Raw genomic sequence first — 22,103 nt, forward strand, 5'->3', positions numbered from 1 at the left:
TTATTCCTGCTCTGACCTCTCCTACATTTTTTTCGCCATCACTGGGGAATAGGAAGATTTCGTCTTTATTATACGCCGATGATCTGACCCTATTCTCTCTGAATAAAATCGGTTTAAAAAGAATTCTAGCCCGTTTGGAAGAATATTGTAAAGACCATTGTTTGCAAGTAAATCATTCCAAAACTAAAATAATGATTTGTGGGAAGTACAGGAAATCAGAATTGAACTGGACCTTAAACAGGCAATCTCTTGAACAGGTCCGGTCCTTTAAATATCTAGGCTCTGATAAGCTCTCGTGGAAACCCCACTTGAAGGCCACTCAACTACTTTGTGCTAGGGTTTGCGGGCAGCTAAGGAGATTTTTCTATACCCATGGTGGGCAGCTAATTAACCCAATGTTAAAAATCTATGCCGCCAAAGTCCTCCCAAAAATCCTATATGGATCAGAACTCTGGGGCTGTCCAGTTAAATCTAGGCTTGAGGTACTCCAAAATACTTTCATGAGACAAATTTTGGGGTTACCTCATGGAACACCGTCAGCACATTTAAGAGCAAAACTTGGACTTCCATCCCTGGCAGCAAAATTAGATCTGGCCTACCTTAGGTTTTGGAGAAAGATCTCCATCATGAATGACAGCTCCCTCCCAAAGCTCTGCTGGCTTGAACAACAGAGGACTGGGGGCTGGGCCTAAGGGGGACAGGCAATACTAGACACTTATGATCTTTCTCTAAGCAAGCTTTTTGGCCTTAACCCCACTCAACTTAGAAATTGGGTATTCGATTACGATGCGAACCAAGACAGAGCAACAATTATTGCGGCCCCTTTTTCATCTTGGTTCCCCCACATTAAATTTGATCATGCCAAACCCCACTACTTTGACACTTTGTCGTGTGCCCCCTTACGAAGAGCATTCACACAGCTCAGATTTCAAGTAGTGCCCACAGCTTACCTCAAAGGTAGGTACTTGGGAATCCCTACGCAGGAGTGACACTGTATCTTTGGTTGTAAGGTACCTGAAGATCTAGTTCATTATATGTTACAGTGCCCGCTGTACAGGAACCCTAGACAGAAATTCTTAGCCCCTCTGATTAGTCGTATGGGGGGGACATTGTGCGGAGACTGGGTGATCGCGCTTCTGGCCGATAATTACAAGCAGGTCACAATTGCAGTAGCAAATTATGCTCTAACTGCCAAAAAGCTCAGACCAAATCATGTAAAAGTTTCATCATCCTCAGCCAGATCTGTTTTACGTTATAGGTATTACGGTTTTAAATGTACATTTCGTATTGTGCAATGGCCTATGGCTAAATGCAAATAAAGGATTGACTGACTGACTGAGTTCCAGTGGTCAGAGTGGTTTGACAGTCAGCCTCTCTTCTGGGGATTGTAGCTCTGTGAGGGGCTTAGGGCATCTCCTAACAGCTCTCAGCACCCTTCACAAACTATACTTCCCAGGATTCTTTGGGGAAGCCATGACTGTTTAAAGTAGAATAAATGTGTAGTGTGGATGTGGCCAGAGACAGCTTTGGTTTAAATTTGGTAGGGAGGCTACATGTGTCTGCTGTAGAATAAAAAGGTGGGAGAAACCCCCCCAAATAATGATGCTGTTAACAAAGTTTTCTTTTGGAAAGAAAAGGGCTTTCCCTCTGCCCAGTGCCCACCCACCCAATCGCCTCCCTCTCCCCTTTCCTTCCTCCCCTCCCTCACCCCCTCCTTCCCCAAGTTAATTTCACCTATCCTAAGCATGATTGCATGGGAGTAAATCTCATTGAACTCAATAAGCATGCAGATGATCAAACCTGCCTTTCCCCTCTCCTTCCCCCTCTCTCCTTCCCCTCTGCCCTACCTCCTCCTCTCCCCCTTCCTTCCCCCTACTGTCCCTTCTCCTCCCCTGTGGCCAGTTTCACTTATCCTAAGCATGACTGCAGGGGAGTAAATCCCATTGAACTCAATAAGCATGCAAATTATCAATCTTGCCTTTTCCCTCCCCCTTTCTCCTTCCCCTCTCCTCTCCCCCTCTCCTCTCCCCTCCTCCTCCTTTCGTCCTCCCCTCCCACTCTTTACTCCTTCCCTCCCACTCTTTACTCCTCCTCCTCCCCCATGGTTAGTGTCACCTATCCTAAGCATGACTGCACAGGAGAAAATCCCATTGAACTCAATAAACATGCAAATGATCAAACCTGTTGTCCTCCTACCCTAGGCCCTCCCTTCCCCTCCCCTCCCTTCTCCTCCCCCATGGTCAGTTTCACCTATCCTGAGCATGATTGCAGGTGAGTAAATCCCACTGAACTCAATAAGCATGCAAATGATGAATCCGTTCTCAGCAAACTTGCACAGGATTCTATTTCTTACCTCCTGGATTTAAAAGCAGAAAAATTCACTAATAGGCAAAAAAAACCCTTTGTGGTTCAACAATGTCCCCATAGCCAACAGATATTTCTGTCAAACTTTAAAAAGCAGGGAGACTGGACAGCTGCAGTGAATGCACCAGGGAGCAGGAGAACTGACTTCTCAGAGACAGGCCCTCCCTTAGCATGTGTGGGGCCCGAGGCAAAAGCAAAGTTGGGCCCCCCCCACATTTGCTCCGGGTCACAGTCTTGGCCGAGTCTCCACTGTAGGTGCGCAGGCACCAGTCCCGGAACTGCCGGCTCAGCTTGCTGTCCCCGGGGTGGCTACTGCTCTCGGTGGCGGTGGCGGCTTCGGCATGGTGGGCGGGCGGGCAAGCAAGCGAGCCCCCGTCCTGGGCAGAAAGAGAGTGAGCGAGTGCTGCGCCCTGCCTGGCGAAGGCGAGCAGGCAGGGAGGGAGGAGCCGGCTGGCGAGCAGATCACCAAGCGCGGGGGGGCCCCAAACCACGGGGCCCGGGGCAACTGCCCTGCTTCCCAATGCCTAGGGGCGGCTCTGCTCGAGATATTGTACTGCCTTACACATTTGTAAAATTTGTCAAAATGGAAACACAATTTGGGTTGGTCTTTCACAGTCCAATCCACTTCCTGTATAGCTTGGAAGAATTTGGTAACATGTTCCTCTGAGCATGTGGTGCGTGGTGGCAACACCTGCCATCTCCAAAGATGGAGCATACATTTTTGTATGCTTGTTGGTGTTCTTCTTACTTTGCTTTTTCCTGTATTACAACTGTTTCTACAGAAAATCTAACCTAGAAAATTATATTTCACTCATGATTTATCCTAGAAATCTGTGTCACATTTATTTTTATTAATTTCAAAGCCTTTTTATTGGTCATTGTCATATGATGGTGAAGACAGCCTTTTGTGTTTCAAACTGAAGGTTATATTCTATTTCTATTTTGCGTGCATTAACAGTTGAATCTGAAACTGCAGCTTTTGTTGTAAATTACATTACAATATGTTGCTACTTAAAACTATGGATCTAGCCATTGAAAAAAAAAATTTGGCCTACCCAAGATGCATGTTTTCAGCTTGCTATGTGTAAACCACTCCATTTAAAGAAGGGTGGGCATGGTCAATTATATACATAGAGCACACATTGAAATTTGTAGGGCAGTACAACATCTCACAGAGGAGATCGGGTCTCCTGCTGCTCTGGTGCATTCACTATAGCTGCCCAAGTTCCCTGCTTTTTAAAGGTTGATAGAAATATCTGTGGGCTGTGGGTATGTTCTTAAACGGCAAAGGTTTGGGTTTTTTTTGCCTATCTGTGAATATAATTCAGTGTTCACACAATTAATAAAGTATTATTTTAAAAGGGCAGGGAAGAGAATGCTCCTTAATTTATTCTTACAAAATACCAGAAAGTTTATGATTTATTTTTATTGGAAGAACAATAATATTTTTTGTAGCCTTAATCATCTATAATTCTTATAAGGTTTCAGCACCCAAATGAAGACTTATTTTTAAGATAAAACATATTCAGTTGTGAAATTAAGATGAATATGTAAAGTTATTTCTAGGAGCTTGTGGATTATTTTGTAATTTTATGATTTTTGAAAATGATCTTGAAGAACAATGGATTTCATTTAATATGAATATAATTAATATTTAATTTAATTTAAAATGAGTCTAAAGTTCTGCAATAGCAGATGTCTAAGACATTCTGTTTATTATTTTATAGGTTTTTTTATGAATGCATAACAGTTATACTTTTGTGCAGGTCCTAATAACTCCCCAAACACACCTCCTTGTGTGCCTTCTGGCCTCCCACCATCTTTGCAAGCTCCACCACCTCGACCACATCAAATGGCCTTGTCTTCTGGTCCTCAGATTTCTTCTGCACCAGCAAATAATTTGAATAGTCACTGCTCCCCACCTTCAATGGCCAGGCAGGAGGGGATCCCTGGCTCAAGTCCATTGAACACCAATTTGCCACAACAGCTATCAGGCCCAGGGTTCCCTCCCCAGTATGGTAAGTGTGGCTATCTAGTTTGCATAGGATTACCAGGTTGCAACATATATTTTGATTCTGGAGGAGTGGGCAAGGAGTTGATTTAGAGGTCTTGCACAACAAACCTGCTTGCCAAAAATATCAGACTTTTTGTGATAAGGAAAGTGACAGGAAAATGCACTGGAAAGTGCTCGATAACAGTTGCTTTGATACAACATTACCTAACCTCCATGCGAACAAATTAGAATGAATGCTCATTAAACAGCCAGTACTGACTAATCTCCCTGCAAAAAGATCAGGATGAATTCTCAATAAACATATTGTCTGGAAGCACTGTAAGTGTAGTTTTCCTACACTTAAACTATTTAAATTCCAAAGTTAACCTTCCCAAGACAGCTTTTCAACCACATGTGCTTGTGGAGCAAATTGGAGAGGGACACTTTTGAGGGGAAAATTGCAAGCGGGAGCATAGTTAACTAGTCCATCCCTACCCACTCTTCCCCCACTCCTGATTGCAACTTCCAGCGACTGCTTAAAAAAAATGAGAAATGTTGTGGACAAATTAAAGCCCTGAGGCTTATGAAGCTGCTATGGTTCCTGGTCATGTTGACCTATCATGAACCACTTTGGAATATGACAGGAATGCTAAAGCAAAATTGCTTACCAAGTTCTCAGAGTTCCCTGTGTATTGCTGTTCTATTTCTCAGTCTTTGTGCAAGAACAAGGCAGCACATATCTAATCCCTGTATAGGAAGATTTATCTCTGCCACACAAATATGTCCTTTATTGATAACAAACACCTGTTTCTTCATTTGGCCCTTAGTGCTTATTAGATAACCAGAGCAGTACTGAAGAAGCCAAAAGCTGATAGCACATAAATGCTTCGGTAGAAATAGCAGATGAATTCAGTGCCAACATGAGAACCTTTTTCTCTCATCCTTTAGAATGTAATGCCTTGAAAAACAGGAAACAGTGTGGAAAATATACTATGGTCTCATCAGCCTAAATGGGTCCTGGATTGGGTACTGCCCAAGGCCAATGTTATGCTGTGAATGTTGTGCTAAACAGTGTGTGTGTGTGCGTGCGCGCACACACACACAATCTAGCAGTGACAATTGCTAAAGAACAACAAGAGCCAGTTTAAATCCCTGATCACTTACAAAGCTTGCCAAGTGAGCCAGTCATAATTTCTCAGCTGAACCTACCTCACTGGGTTATTGTGGGGATGACATGGGTGGGCGGAGAAACATGTATGCTACACTGAGCTCCTTAGAGGAACAGGTGGAAATGTAATACAATACAATGAAGAGGTGTATTATATAGCTTTGAGTTAGTTTTGTCCTTAAAAATCCAGAGCAATGTGACTGGTTTGACATCTGACTGTAATCGTGCTGTATCAGCAATTGCCTGTGATCTTAAATGAGGATTATTAACTAATATACTCAATGAAGCAGTGGCAGAGAGCCTTAGATCTGAATGTTAAAGCAGCCTTTCCTCTCTCTTTTCTATCTGACCCTATGAAATTCTCCCAGTGGGCCCCTGTTCATACATGTGCCCTGTCTACAGAAGGAAGAGAATGGGCAAGCCTTAGCTGAAGAGCAGATTTAAAAATGGCCATGTGGCACTGGCCAATACATAAAAGACCTTGGCCACAGGAAGCAGATGTCACTTAGGAAGTAAGACTTCAGACATCTGATATGACACATTTAAAAAAACAAAATTTCCAAATGTTAATTTGACAAATTTTGACTTTTAAAAAAGGGTGGGATTTTTCCCCATGTTATTTTTTTACTCTTGTAGGAAACTATGGTCCTCCAATGGCAGGGGCACAATTGTCTTATCCGGGTGGTCTTCCCGCAGGTCCAGCACAATTGGCTGGACCGCAGCAGAAGAAACTGGATCCTGATTCCATTCCAAGCCCAGTGAGTAAGAGTTTCTTTTAAAAGATCATAGAATCTTAGAATAGTAGAGTTGGAAGGCCATCAAGTCTAACCCCCTGCAGATGTGGATGTGGATAACACACCAGCATGAGGGGGGAAGTGGGGAGTTTTGAAGTGATTCTCCATTATAGTGTGACCTAACAGAATACTGGTCAGCATCCAGTGAAGTGCTTCCACGAGTACAATAACTTTTGCCTGTGCAGTGGAACTTTCCCTCCCTCTTCTCTCCCCATCCCCGTACACCCTCTAAATCTCTTCTGGGATTCCCCCAACCCTTTGGAGCAGATTTGGGAAGGATGGGGGACACGCGGAGAGAGGAGAGGGAGGAGAAGTTCTGTTGAGCAAGCATAAATCCTTGCACTAGTGGAAGCAACTCAGTGGATACTGCCCATTGTGGTTAGCCTAGTGCTTAAATACGTGATTTTGAAATGTGACATTTCACACGGCTCAGTCGATTTGTATCTACTTCTTCACATTAAAGGTTCTTCAACTTGATGTGGTATGTTTTTAATTGTATTTTATGTGTTTATGTGATTACAGCAGTAACTTTAGTAACTGACATTCATATTTTATCTCTGAATGAAAAGGGCTCAGTAGGTTTCCCCAAAAGCAATGGAGAGTCTTCTGACACCTTAATGACTAGCAAAATTATTGTAGACAAAAGTCTGCTACAGGGATGGGGAGCCTGTGACCCTCTGGATGTTTTGGACTACAACTCCTATCATCTCTGACTGTTGGCCATGCTGGCTGGAGATAATGGGAGCTGTAGTCTAAGAACACATAGAGAGCCATGGGTTCCCCATCTCTGGTCTACTTTATCAAAAGTTTTAAAGTGCTGATTCATCATCTAATCTGAAATGAAATTGTGGTCAAAGTTTTTTCCATTTCAAACAAAGAAACAAATGAGAATCCATCTCTCCAGCTACAGTAGGGCCCCGCTTACTGGCGCTTTGCATTCTGGCGTTCCGCTAATGTGGCGGCGGGAAATTCCCCTTTTTAAAGCCAATTTTGCGATTTTACGGCATTTGCGACATTTTTGCGTCATTTTCGCGCGACGGCCCCATTATAGTCTATGGGTTCTGCTTTACGGCGATTTCCGCTTTACAGTAGGGGTCTGGTCCCTAACCCGCCGTATAAGCGGGGCCCTACTGTATTGGCTCCGTTGTAACATAACACTAAACCATGTGAGCCTCCACCTCTCTGCAATCTTGCAGCCATACCAGAAGATGAGAGGAAGGCAAGAATGAGATCAGAGGTATCAGCTTCCAATTTTAAACTAACTAGAATTTCTTGATAGATCTGACCTGAGGGTGGGGGAGCTCTGATTAACTTAAAGCAAGCCATAAACTTAAGCTATAGTTTGGTCCTGGTTTGTTTGAACAAACCATGAATTATGTCCGACTGAAGTCCAATGATTTCAATGGGTCTATTTGGAATATGAGTAACATTGGATATTACCCCATAGTTTAAACTAGCTCCCCCAGTTTGAACATAAGAAGCTCTGTTTAATGCAAAGCAAGAAGCAGAAGCTTCTGACCTCGTCATGGGTGTTCCAGAGGAGAAGAAGGGAGGGAGGAGCACTCAAGCCTAATGATTGCTGTTGATGTGCCTAGTGCTAAACTATGCTTTAGCTTTACATCCAAAAAAGGCAATTATAAACGAAGCCACATCTGTTATTTTGAATAAGATATATTATTTCATTATCTAACATGCCATCATTCATTTCTGATATGCTTTTTCCTGTTTCACTAGTAATTATTAGTAAGAAAGGATCCATATGCTTATTTCTAATAAAGATATCTTACAGTCGACTCTAAAGCCTGGTTCATATTCCTCCCCTCCATTTTTTAAATTTGCAAATGGTGTAATGTGCAGTGATGAAATGAAATAGCGTAACCATGACCATAGCACAGTTTGTCAAATGGGAGAAAAACAAAATGATGGTTCTTTCAAAATTTTAATCGTTCAGTTTCCTCCTGGAAAAATTCTGAAATTCTTCTCTGGAATTAGATTCTTTCACTCCAAGTTCCAATCCAGAAAAGATTCCAGAAGAATAGAACTGCAAAATCTGAGACAGAATCCACTTCAAGCTGATTCTGTTATCAACCCCAACAAGTTTCACTTTGTAAGGTTTTTCATAGTTTTGGGTCAACCAATAAAGAGCCCCTTTTCCTTCTTCTCACTCCTCTTGAGCAGTGTGGTGGTTTGAGCAAGGCATCCCTAGGATATTTAAATACACCAGAGGTTCCCAAACTGTGTTCATTGGTGATCAATGGTTCATGAGCTTCATTCAGGTGGTCCGCAGCATGTCTGTGCATTTGAGGTTAAAGACGAGAGATGGCACATCCATCGCATTAAATATTCATACTGATTTTAATTATATTTTATTACTACTTTTATTATATTGTATTCTATAGAACTGAAACTGTAATACAATGTGGAAGAAATAAGAGAAACAAAGTACAATTAAAATCATATAGCATCTAGCACAGCACTTTACAATTGCTACCATGGGCAGAAAAATCATTAAATGTTCTGCCGAGACCCACAGCAATTGTCATGTGGTGCATGGGGAAGACACATCTAGGAACCAACCACTGGAACAGACAGAGGAGAGGCTCCTAAAATTCTTATTTACTGTATGCAGGGCTTAGAAACTCTTTTTTTTTCTTGAATTAAGGACCATTGTAAAGCCCACATTTCTTTTTTTTTTTTTCAATAATTTTTATTCAAATTTTCATAAAACATACAAGACAAAATAATGAAACATTCAAAGACAAAAAACAAAATCAAAAATAGTTAAACAAAAAGAAAAAAAGAAAAAAAAAACAAAAATAAAAAATAAAGAGTAAAATATTGACTTCCCATTTGTCAAAGATCAAATCAGTTATAAGTCTATAATATATAACAATCCTGTCTCTTAAGTCATATTATAAAATCACTTTCCTCCAGTAGTTATCTTACTTAATCATCAAATCTCATAGACATTACTTTATTCTTTCCACAAAAAGTCAAAGAGAGGTTTCAATTCTTTAAGAAATATATCTATCAATTTTTTTTTCCAGATAAGCATATCGATTAATCCATCTCATTACTAATTATGATAATCTTATTGTCATAACCATAGTCAAAATAAACATTTCAATTAATCCATCACATCAGAATCTGTTAGGTTCAGTAATTTCAGTAGCCATTGTTCTATTATCCCTATTAGTTCCATTTTCCATCTTCCATCTTCAGTAGTCTTGTTAAGTCCAGTAATTTCAGTATCCAATCTTCCATTGTCAGTATTCCATAATAATCTTGCTGTCAAAGCCATAGTCATATAGTAAGAGTCTAATGGGAATTACCTCTATCCCAAATATTTTCTTGCCATCCATTCTGAATAGGTTGCTGAAATACAGCTGTAAAATCATATCTCTGTTCTTTTTTTCAAAATACACTGGGTCATCTCTTGAAGGTTTTTCCATTGTCACATGGCTGCAGTTAATTCCATAGATTTTCTCTATATTGGGCTCCATCACATCATTCCAGTCCAGGAGATTATCCATGCCATTAATAACTTTATCTCTAGAATCTTCATTAATTTCTTCAGAGATAACATTGAGTTCCAAACAATAGATTTTATTTCTAAAGTCCATAGACTCCAAATCTTGTTCCTGTTCCACGTTTGTTCCAATCTCCGGGATCTCCTCTCTCACAGGGACCCCTGTTCCAGTCTCCAGGGTCTCCTCTCTCACAGGGACCCCTGTTCCAGTCTCCAGGGTCTCCTCTCTCACAAGGACCCCTATGTCTTTAATCTCCTGTGTCTCCAAACAATAGATTTTGTTTCTAAAGTCCATAGACTCCAAATCTTTTTCCTGTTCCACGTTTGTTCCAATCTCCGGGGTCTCCTCTCTCACAGGGACCCCTTCCAGGGTCACCTCTCTCACAGGGACCCCTATATCTTTAATCTCCTGCTTCATTTTACTCAATTCAACTTTCAGCTCCTTACAACCCTGTCGCAGGTTTTGTTTCGTTATCTCAATCTCATCCATTATTTTCTGAAACATAGTTATTTCCAGCTTCTCAGCCACTTTCTTAATTGCCATTTTAAAAGAAAAATATAGGAAAACCACTTCTTATTTCAGCAACAATTGGGTTAATACTCCAAACTTGGTGACATCACAGTATAAACAAAGCAGACAGCCTTATCTCTCCATAGTTAAGTAAACAAAATGCAGTTCCCAGGATCGAAACAATTAATGGCAGTCGTCAAGAAACAGATTCGTCAAAATAAAATAGACCAAAAAGAGAGTAGTCTCAGACAGTATAATATTCTTCAAAATAAAAATCTGGAATAGAAATCCCTCTTCTGTGTATATCTTTAGAATGCAAATCCAGGACAGCTTTTTGCAACAAAAACAGAGATAAGCTATTAATTAGTGCGTAGCAGAGAGAAGTTATGGCTCCCCAGTGAAATGTCAAAAACCGATCAATCTGGCAAATCTCTTTTAAACAGCAACAATTTAAGTCAAGTAAAAGAAAAATATAGAAAGAAGGGTGCTTGCCTGTTAGTGCGTTCTCTCTTAGAAGATAAGATGAACGTTCGCTTTAACAGATAGAGCTTGCTGTTGAAAATCCGTCCCACCTTCGTCGGCTGGACCTCGTCCCATAAATTAATGAGATCTGGTCGTCCCAACAAAAATAGGCTTTGAGGTTAATCTCTTCGTTTCTCCCTACCCGGGAGAAGTTTAATCAGTCAAAAAAAAAAGAAAAAACTGACTGATATATCTGAATAAGCTTCTTTTGAGGCAGGAGCCCGTCTCAAAAGCAGGCACAGGCTAAGTCACCCTTCCCGGAAGTCGTAAAGCCCACATTTCTTATAATCTTAAAACTTTTATCCATAAGATCCAGGTAATTGAAAATGACAAAGTGTCCAGGGGAGGTCAAGTCTATACCACCAACACCAGAGGTCAAGTTCCTCCTCTAGTAACTACAGAGTGTGTGATCCAAGATCAAGGTAAATGTGAAACTATATTTGGCTTCTTTTTCTATGAAGGTGAATTTCAAATCTCTCTCTTGAAAAGACAATAATGCTGGGAAAAACAGAAGGGAGTAGAAAAAGAGGAAGGCCAAACAAGAGATGGATTGATTCCATGAAGGAAGCCACAGACCTGAACTTACAAGATCTGAACAGGGTGGTTTATAACAAATGCTGTTGGAGGTCACTGATTCATAGGGTCACCATAAGTCGTAATTGACTTGAAGGCACATAACAACAACTCTTGACTGAAATGTTCACATTTGATTTCTATTACGCTTTTTTAAATTCGTCAGGAAGATCCTTTGATCAGCTGCCTTTGTTTGTCAAGTTGTCAGGACAATAGAAACGGGTTCATGGTGAATGACCACAATCATGGAATTATTTCTCCTTGAAGACTGTTAAGGCTGACTTTGAGCATCTTATGCCTATAAGCTTTTCCCCTTTGGGTTGGCTTTTAGTGACTGGGCTTATGTTGGTTCTTTGCTGGGAGAGGGATTGACTGGGATTTTAAAATACTATTGGAATTTGATAGTTTTTTTATTAGTATGTTTGATCATTAAGTTGACGTAATGCTTTAGGCATAAATGGTTGTAACCAATCTTGTACTTTTTACGTAGAACATAATAAAAATCTAAATTAGCTTGTAAGTCACTAAAGAGAGATCAATGGAAGCAGCAGAAGCTCAGGGCAAAATGTTGCATTTTAAGTAGTGCCAAGCCGAAATGCCCCCAACTTCTCCATCCTTTTCATAGGATATAAGTTATGATGGCTTTTAGTGGCAAACTGTGGAGCAAAGTTACTAGCAATCATGATTGCATACTTTTTTTAATCCATAAGGTTTTCAAAGAGAGTGGGAAGCATCGCCATCACTCTGATTTGGCATTGTAACAACACCAAGTGATAACATGGCTTTGGCATGAAGCCAAGCCAGTGTGAAGGTAATGCTTTCCGTTCTCACTCTGGAAAGTCATGGATTTATAACAACAGCTAGGATACCTGGAATGCAATCATCACTACTCAGGCTACAAAGCAAGTGGCATTGGTGAAAAAGTTGAGAAGCTGAAGCTGCCCTCTTCTGTTGTCGAAAATATTATATGAAGAACTTCTGTCTTGGTTCTCAATTTAAGGTTAATTGTTTGTATGTGTCCTAAACATAGTAGTTTTTTATTTTCACCTAATCCTATCATTATTTTGAATGTCCCAGGTAATGCCAGTCCTTGTTACATTCGATGTACCACCTATTGCTTTCCTTCATCTTCAGATCTGGCAAAGCAGGCTCAGATTCCTTTGGCTGCTATCATCAAACCTTTTGCCAGCGTTCTACCAAATGAGGTAGGAGAATAATCTAAGTTCTGAGAGAAAATGTTTTTGTTCACAAATTAAGGGTTTTTGTGAGTTGAATTCAGGTGGTATACTTATTGACCCTTCATTTGGAGGAATGATTACCCTTTGATAGAAATGCACAATGTGTAGTGTGAATGGATCTGTGAAATTGGGTTTCTTCTCTACAAAGTATCATCAAGGAGGTCCCGGAGTGGGTAGTGATATTTTCATAGCCTATTGTCACAATAACTGTTGTGAGATGGAGTTGTAAAGGAGATTAACCGTTAGATATCACTTTAGCATGCTGGCATTTACTCTTCAGGATATTATTTTAAATGTAATGAGTCATATGACAAATTCTATTGCCTTAAGATACTTGTACTGGCTTGGTTCAGACATAGCAGGAAACCATAGTTTCCTATTGCATGCATGCATGAATGAACCTGCATGGGCAGTTCTATCCTGGCTTGTTCTTGCTAACCATAATTTTTAAAACTAGCCTTCCTCAACCTGGTGCCCTCTAGGTGTTGGACTATAACTGACTGTTGGCCATGTTGGCTAGGGTTTATCACAGTTGTAGTCTGACAACATCTGGAAGGCACCAGGTTGGGGAACGCTGGTTTAAACAAACATGAGTTTAGACCTCTTGGGGAACTGTGGTTTGGTTAAGATCAAAACTAGATATTTTTAATCTTCTCTCATGATTTGTGGAAGTGGAGGAGAGGAAAGCTGGTGGATGAGCCCCAGGCTCATTCATGTATCTGGAAAACATAACTTCCTGTTGAATCTGAACTAAGCCATAGACGGAGAGAGTATGTATGGTGGAACTGGAATTAGTTGCATGCCAAGAAAATACCCCTCCATATGTAATTCTATGCATTTATATATATCTCTGTACCCCTCTTGTGGGCCCTACTTAGAACCTATACGTGCAATGAGCATTCCATTCTTTCTTCTGTTATGGCCTAGTCTGTGCTATCCAGTGATGGAGATGGAAGAAAACTCTTTTGGAATTTTCTGCAGATATGTGGCAGCAGTTGTCTTCCTGTATGGTAACACAACTGCTTTCTCACACTGGCATCAGATTGCCAAGTGGATTTTAAAAATATATTATACTAAAAACGATCACCTGCTTTTCAGAAAGGTGCTGTTACCTTGTAGCAATTATTAAGGTGTTTTTATAGCATTTCCTTATATTCTGTAATGTGCATAGCACTCTGTTGATACTACTTGAATATTAAGTAGTAGTAGTAGTAGAAGAAGAAGAAACACAAAACCTTTGGTGGGATGGTAAATGCCTGTATGTATTATAACTTTTATCGCATTGGAGCAAAATTCAAAGCTGCTTTTTTTCTGCTTGCAGTAGCCATCTAGCAGTTGGAGAGCTTTTATTTAACTTTATTCCATATACACAAGCTGTCCATGAGCAAAATTGGTGCCTATTTTTTTCTTTTTAATGTCTCACATATGGCTGAATTACTTGGGCAAATGTTTGAGCATCTGTGAAGTTACTTCTCTTCTGCCGTGGCCATAACCTGAGAGGTTTCGTGAGTGTGAAGAACTGTTTCAGATGCTGCGTATTTTCCATATAGTCCACATATATGAAGTTTCCACTATTAAGAGACTTTGCCCTATAATTCCTGGACTCTTCTTGCATAAATTATATCTATATCTATATTTAAAAAATGGAATAATGCATTGATGAATGTTTAGATGCTAATGGCCACACATAACACTTGTGGACACAGGCTGTGCCTTCATTTCAAATAAAGAGAATTGAGATCCCATGGAAATAAATAATGGAGCTCTCTGTGTGCATCTGACCTTTCACACCTATATAAATGCTGGATTGTGGCAAACTTCTTATGGATCCAATTTCAAGTATACAAGTATCTGTAGGGTTTGAAGAATTCTTTGAATCAAGTAGAAATAATTTCCCTTAAACTCTTATAGAGAGATTGCTGTCTGTAGTTCTAGATTTCAGCACCTTGTTTATACAGATTCTTTATATATTCATCAACAGAATTTCATTTTTCCTGCTCCAATAGGGATGATCTATCAAAGAACATTTTCTTTGAGAAGACAATATCATTGTTTGACAGAATGTATTTTTAGCAGACCATTGCAATTAGTAACAGACTATAAAATAAAAGCCAACAGCTATCGTGCTAGGCCAGGCACTCTGCAAGTTTATTTTGGAGGTGTGTGAATATTTGCCGACCCTGGATAAACCAGGTGATCTTTGTTTAACATTTAATGTTGCTTGCTACTAATATTATCTTGGCTGAAATTGATATTTTATCAATTAAAAAAAACCTTACTCCAATTTCAGATAATATATGTACATGTGTCTGAAATGTCTAAAAAGAACTTAGGTTGCTTCTAGAAGCATTGTCTGACAAATGAATATGTCTTGTAATCTTACTACAATTGCTAAATGGTAATAAGCTTGAGTACAATTGTAATTGTACTTTTGCTTGAGACATTGGTTAGTCAAAAGTTAAGTAGGTATTTCATTTTTAAATCTCTTTCTCAAAACGTATGGCTATTTTAATGTATTTTTGCCAAACATTTTGTACCTAGAATACATTATGCAAATTAATTAATCTTCACTAATGTCCCTAAGGGAACAAAAACACCTTTCCAAAACAACCCCCCCACCCCCACCAATGTCTCTATAAATCTATCTCTCCCTGCCATCTGATGGAAGGGTGGGAGTGCTTATCCTAAACCGGTGCCTGGAAGCTATGAAGGGCTGGATGTGGGCTAACAAACTGAAACTTAATCCAGACAAGATGGAAGTGTTGCTGGCCAAGGGGAAAACTGCGCCAGGGATAGGGTTGCAACCTGTTCGGAATGGGGTTGCACTTCCCTTGAAAGAGCAGGTCTGAAGTTTGGGAGTTCTTCTGGATCCTGCCTGCTGCTGGAATATCAGGTGGCTGCGGTAGCCAGGAATGCTTTTGGGCATCTCAAAATGGTCTACCAGCTGCTTCCGTTCCTGGAAGCAGCTGACTTGGCCACAGTGACACATGCATTGGTGACATCGAGGCTTGATTACTGTAATGCACTCTACGTGGGGCTGCCTTTGAAAACAATTAGGAAACTACAATTGGTGTAAAATGCAGCAGCCAGAACGTTAACTGGAGCACGGTGCAGGGAGCATATCACCTCTGTGCTTTATCAACTCCACTGGTTCCCAGTTTGTTTCTGGGCCCAATTCAAAGTGCTGGTTTTGACCTTTAAAGCCCTAAATGGCCTTGGACCAGTGTACTTAAGGGACCCCTTACGTCCATATGTTCCTACCCTGGATTTAAGATCATCTGCCTCTGGTCTCCTCTGCGTGCAGAAGTTAGATTGACAGGCACGCAGGAGAGTGCCTTTTCAATCGTGGCTCCCAGACTTTGAAATTCCCTGCCCTGAGAAGCCCGTTTTGCTCCCTCCCTGATGGTTTTCTGGAAACTTGTAAAAACTATTTTGTTCCGGAGAGCCTTTGGTTGGGACTGACGGGTCAGCCTGACACTGTTTTAAGTTTTTTATCTTTTATTTTTATCTTTTAACTTCTTTTATTCTCACTCACATGTGTATGCACATATATACATGTATGTATGTTTGTATGTGTATGCATAATGCATTTTATGTATTTTAATTGTATTTTATGCATTTTACTGTAATGTTTGTGTTTTTATTGTGTATTTTATTATATATGTGTGCAATTTGATTGTAGTGCCCTATTGTAGGGTAGAAGGGCGGGATAGAAATATTTTAAATAAATACAAATAGACTGTAGTATCGATTTCAACACTAACATTTTTGAAGTTATTTTTGTTTTAGTTTTATTTATTGTTAATAATGGATTTAATGTTTATTGTGTACCACTCTGGGTAATATAGATTTCAAATATCTAAAATAAATAAATTCATATAGATTAGATTTCATTTTTGTGTATTCTCAAATAAGGAATGGAATTTCAAAAATTAAAGAAGTAAATAGAATGAGAGGTCTTGGGATTTTAATGGCTGATAGTATAATTGATCATAAACCAGTACAGGTTACATACTACAGGTTCCAGTTAACAAAATTCCAGAGCTTGAAGATCTATAGTGTACCCCAAATAAGGCAGATCTGAACTGTGCAATGAGCTTTGAAGGTATTCCATAGAGTAAGTTCAAGGAGTTCTCCATCCCATCTTGACATTTACTCCTGTACTTGCGACATTAGTACTTAGTGGGGAACCAGGATCTTCCAGGGTTCTTAGGCAGTGAATGCTGAGGGGCACAAACTGGCAGTGAGGCGTTGGAGAACAGAGCTGTCCACTATGCAACCTGCTCTACATTCCCTAAGCCAGCCACTAAGGTGTGGTGGAAGTTGTCCTGTCACCTCACTGCCGCTTCACCTCATCCCATCCAGGTAAGCAGCAGTGACACCAGTGTCAGGAGCTGACCCACCATACTGGCTACTTCTGCAAATGAGCATATTACAATTCAGCTATTCAGTTCTATTTAAGGACTCCATGAATGGCTGGGTACTGAGCTGAATGTGTCCTCCTTCATAACTAACCTATAGGTAGCATTTGCAATTCTGTATAAGGAAGTATTAGATGGCAGAAAATCTTGCTAACCATTCAGGAAGAATAGAATGGGCCCTGTGCTTTTCATTTGTTTTTTGATCTGGACATTATATATGAGAATAGATTTTGTCCTTTACATTTCACCTTATAGTTTTCATGTTACCATTCTAAAATAGAACAATGTTCCACTATTTAGCTGCCAAAATGCATCATGTTAGCAGTAATAAATTAAACAGTGCAAGCCCTGCCTTAAGCCTTGAGGGGCATTGCAGAGTTTCTGAAGTGACATTCATTCTGAATAAGGTTTAATGCACTGTTTTTCAAGTACTCATGACAAAGTCTTTATGGAGTTTACATTTGCAAAGGAAATATCTACTTGACTGACTTTACATAATCACATTTCTGTTTGCAGCTTGCTACCTCTCAGCATTTTAGCTGGTTCCATTTCCATTCAACTGGAGGGATTTTTCTAGAAAATAACTAGGCAATAGTCTGGGATTTTATTTGGGGGGGGAATCAGGTGTGATTGGTGCCCTTTGGGACTGGTGGGGTGGAAGGCACAGAGTCTAACAGTACGTGGAGCCAGAGCCAATTGTAGGCAGAGCCAACGAATTTTAGTTTTGTCCTTCTCCTCCCTGCTGAGTTCTGCAAGGGCAACACTGAAATGAAGGAAATAAAAGCTGACAGGCGATGCCATCCCTCGGGCTGGTTGTAAATAAGAAGAAAGGCAGGTAGGACTTGGCTGAGATTGGTGGGACAGTGCTCCATTTGCCCAAATGGACCAGCCTTGACTGGTCTAAATGATGTTCTTCCTACTAGTTAATGGGGCACAATCCACCAGCCCATACTGCTTTGTATAGGTTGCTGAATTTTAATGTATATTATCTATATCTATAATAAAATATAGAGTTGCTGCTTTAGATCTGCAAAGGGGTCTATAGTCCCTTTCTCAATAATTTTCTGTGTATCTACTCACTGATCCTGTTTTACTAATGGGAGAAGAGAAAGTGAGTTAATTAGTTATGTGACTGAATTTTGAATCTATGAACCCCACCTTCAGTGAAGAAACTATTATTGGGACCATACATGCTGCCAAAAGAAGGCATAAGAACTCTTTCCTGAATGTGTTTAAAGCATCAAAAAATCCAAATTAACCTTGGGCTCTTTTGCTGGACAGGCTTGAATGGATGCATCTAATGAAGGGCACAGAGGAAGTTTTAGTTAACAAAAACCATCCCTTCATTTTTGCCAATGCAAAGCAAGCAGTACTTGCACCAGAAATTAAAAGTTTCTTTGCAAATAATCTCAGAACCCTATCTGGGATGGCTTGTGCAAAAGCACAGATACATTATGTATTGTTAGTTCTATATGTTCTGCTGCAAATGTCAGTTATACAACTATGTCAGTTTAGTGATGAGTGAAAGCCATAAAAGGTATGAAAGAAGGAGAGGCTTTGCCATAAATTACATTCATGACCTTCTGGTAACAAAATCAAAGCTAACTCTCTTATTACAGCAGCAGTTACCCATCAGTTCTGCATGCAAGCTTTGTTAAATCTCGCTCCTTTCAATTGCTACATTCACATTGCTTCTGTTCACTGACATTTTGGAGACATGTTTTCTAAGTACAGTTCCCTGATTATCATCTTGCATTCCAATTTCAAGTTCCTGCTTCTATCGCTGGTTAATCCTGGCTACTGACCTTCCCTTGATAAACAGCATGGCCCAACATCCAAATATCAATCAGCACTTCAAAGCTGAGAAGTATCTATGTATACTTTGTCTTGTTCATTCACACACTCCCTGCTAGGGCTCCACAATCATTAGAATTTATGGCATCCTATTTTGCTGTCAATACTAAGCACATCATACATTAGTAAGAAGGGATTTCTGGAAACCTCACAGAACATCAGAATTACAAAAATTGAAATCGTGCCTTGTGGTGTAATAGTAAGGGTGTTGGATTGGGACCTGGGAGACCAGAATTTGAATCCCTACTTAGCCATGAAGCTCACTGGGTGTCCCTGAGCCAGCAACTGTCTCTTAATCTAACCTACCCCACAAGGTTGTTGTGAGGATAAAATGGGGAGGGGACAACTGTGTAAACCACCTTGAGCTGCTTGGAGAAAAAAAAGATGGGATCTAAGTATTGTTGTTGTTATGTGCCTCCAAGTTGACTGTGACTTATGGCGACCCTATGGATCAGTGACCTCCAAGAGCATCTGTCATGAACCACCCTGTTCAGACCTTGTAAGTTCAGGTCTGTGGCTTCCTTGATGGAATCAATCCATCTCTTGTTTGGCCTTCCTCTTTTTCTACTCCCTTCTGTTTTTCCCAGCATTATTATCTTTTCTAATGAATCATGTCTTCTCATTATGTGTCCTCAGTTTCATCATTTTAGCTTCTACTGATAGTTCTGGTTTAATTTGTTCTAACACCCAATTATTTATCTTTTTCGCAGTCCATGGTATCCGCAAAGCTCTCCTCCAACACCACATTTCAAATGAGTTTATTTTTCTCTTATCCTCTTTCTTCACTGTCCAACTTTCACATCCATGCATAGAGATCGGAAATACCATGGTCTAAATGACCCTGACTTTAGTGTTCAGTGATACATCTTTGCATTTGAGGACCTTTTCTTGTTCTCTCATAGCTGCCCTCCCCAGTCCTAGCCTCCTTCTGATTTCTTTACTATTGTCTCCATTTTGGTTAATGACTGTGCCGAGGAGCAGTTCAATGTCCTCATTGTCAACTGTTAAGTTACATAAATCTTCTGTTGTCATTACATTAGTCTTTTTGACTCTCAGCTGTAGTCCTGCTTTTGTGCTTTCCTCTTTAACTTTCATCACAATTCATTTCAAATCATTACTGGTTTCTGCTAGTAGTATGGTATTGTCTGCATATCTTAAATTACTGACATTTCTCCCTCCAATTTTCACACCTCTGTCATCTTGGTCCATACCTGCTTTCCATACAATATGTTCTGCGTATAGATTAAATAAATAGGGTGATAAAATACACCCCTGTCTCACACCCTTTCTGATGGGGAACCAGTCGGTTTCTCCATATTCTGTCCTTACAGTAGCCTCTTGTCCAGAGTATAGGTTGCACATCAGGACAATCAGATGCTGTGGCACCCCCATTTCTTTTAATGCATTCCATAGTTTTTCATGATCTACACAGTCAAAGGCTTTGCTGTAATCTATAAAGCACAAGGTGATTTCTTCTGAAATTCCTTGGTCCGTTCCATTATCCAACATATGTTTGTGATATGATCTCTGGTGCCTCTTCCCTTTCTAAATCCAGCTTGGACATGTGGCATTTCTCACTCCATATATGGTAAAAGCCTTTGTTGTAGAATCTTGAGCATTACTTTACTAAGGCAATAGTTTGATAATTACTGCATTCCCTAGGATCCCCTTTCTTTGGAATTGGGATGTATATTGAATGCTTCCAGTCTGTGGGCCATTGTTTAGTTTTCCATATTTATTGACAAATTTTTGTCAAAATTTGGACAGTATGCAGTCTCAGTAGCTTATAGCAACTCTGTTGGTATGCCATCTATTCCTGGTGATTTGTTTCTTCCAAGTATTTTAAGAGCAGCTTTCATCTCACATTCTAAAACTTCTGGTTCTTCATCATACGGTTCCTCCATGAATGAATCTGTCATCCGGGCATCTCTTGTATAAAGTACTTCGGTGTATTGCTTCCATCTTCCTTTTATTTAATCTCGGTCAGTCAGTGTGTTCCCCTGTTGATTATTCAACATCCCTACTCTTGGTTTAATTTTTCCTTTCATTCCTCTAATATTTTGCAATAAGGCAATGGTCCCATTGAGTATGTTTATGCGAGGTATTACTGTAGTTCTTGTTTGTCCCTACATACCAGACGCTGTATTGTTGCATTTAGGGTTCTGACCGTGTTTCTATCTCCTTATGCTTTTGCTTTCCTTCCCTCTTTAACCATTTGAAGAGTTTCTTCAGTCATCCATTGAGATTTCTCACTTTTTAACTAGAGGTCTTTTTGCATTCTTCCCTGATAATGTCTCTGACTTCACTCCATAGTTCTTCTGGTTCTCTGTCAACTAAGTTTAAAGCCTCAAATCTGTGCCTTATTTGATCTTTATATTCTTCTGGGATGTTATTTAAATTGTATTTTGGCATTATGATTGCTTTGCTGTTCTTTACTCTGATTTTCAGTACGACCAGTTCATGATCTGTACCACAGTCTGTTCCTGGTCTTGTTTTTGCAGAAAGTATGGAACTTCTCCATCTTCTGCTACCAATTATAAAATCAATTTGATTCCTCTACTGACCATTTGGTGATGTCCATGTGTACAGTCATCTTTTCGGTTGCTCAAAAAATGTGTTTGCAAGAAACAAATTACTGGCTTCACAGAATTCAATAAGTCTTTCTCCTGCTTCATTTCTGTCTCCTAAGCCCCATTTCCCCACAATTCCTAGTTCTTCTTTATTCCCTACTTTTGCATTCCACTCTCCCATGATGATCAGCACATCTTGTTTTGGTGTGTGATTAATTTCTTCCTGTACTTCTGCATAAAATCTCTCCAATTCCTCTTCTTCTGTGTTTGCTGTTGGAGCATAGACTTGGATGATGGTTATGTTCATAGGTTTCCTGTTTAATCTCATTGATATCACTCACTCAGACCTTGCATTGTAGCTCCTAATTGCTTTTGCTACATCACTTCTCACTATTAAAGCAACCCCAATTCTTCTTAATTTCTCATTTCCTACATAAAATATTTTTAGTTGTCTGATTGAAAATGTCCCATTCCCATCCATTTTAATTCACTCACGGCGAGCATTGTAGTGTTGATAAGTTCCATTTCTTGCTTGACAATTTCTAACTTTCCCTGGTTCATGCTTC

The 22,103-nt window shown here is 39.9% G+C and overlaps 1 protein-coding gene across 3 annotated transcripts in view; it reads left to right on the plus strand.

The window, feature by feature from the left end:
- SEC24D (SEC24 homolog D, COPII coat complex component) overlaps positions 1-22,103 on the plus strand; it is a 78,027-nt gene that overhangs the window by 15,060 nt on the left and 40,864 nt on the right. For 2 of the 3 annotated variants that reach the window (XM_061585265.1, XM_061585266.1), the window contains exons 5-8: positions 4,131-4,382; positions 6,162-6,283; positions 11,192-11,303; positions 12,532-12,659. In XM_061585265.1, the coding sequence (XP_061441249.1) occupies positions 4,131-4,382; positions 6,162-6,283; positions 11,192-11,303; positions 12,532-12,659 (614 nt within the window). The remainder of the gene's footprint in view (positions 1-4,130; positions 4,383-6,161; positions 6,284-11,191; positions 11,304-12,531; positions 12,660-22,103) is intronic. The other variant, XM_061585267.1, reaches the window with a different exon arrangement.

Source organism: Rhineura floridana, chromosome 9 (assembly GCF_030035675.1).
Source record: "Rhineura floridana isolate rRhiFlo1 chromosome 9, rRhiFlo1.hap2, whole genome shotgun sequence".
Classification (NCBI taxonomy): domain Eukaryota; kingdom Metazoa; phylum Chordata; class Lepidosauria; order Squamata; family Rhineuridae; genus Rhineura; species Rhineura floridana.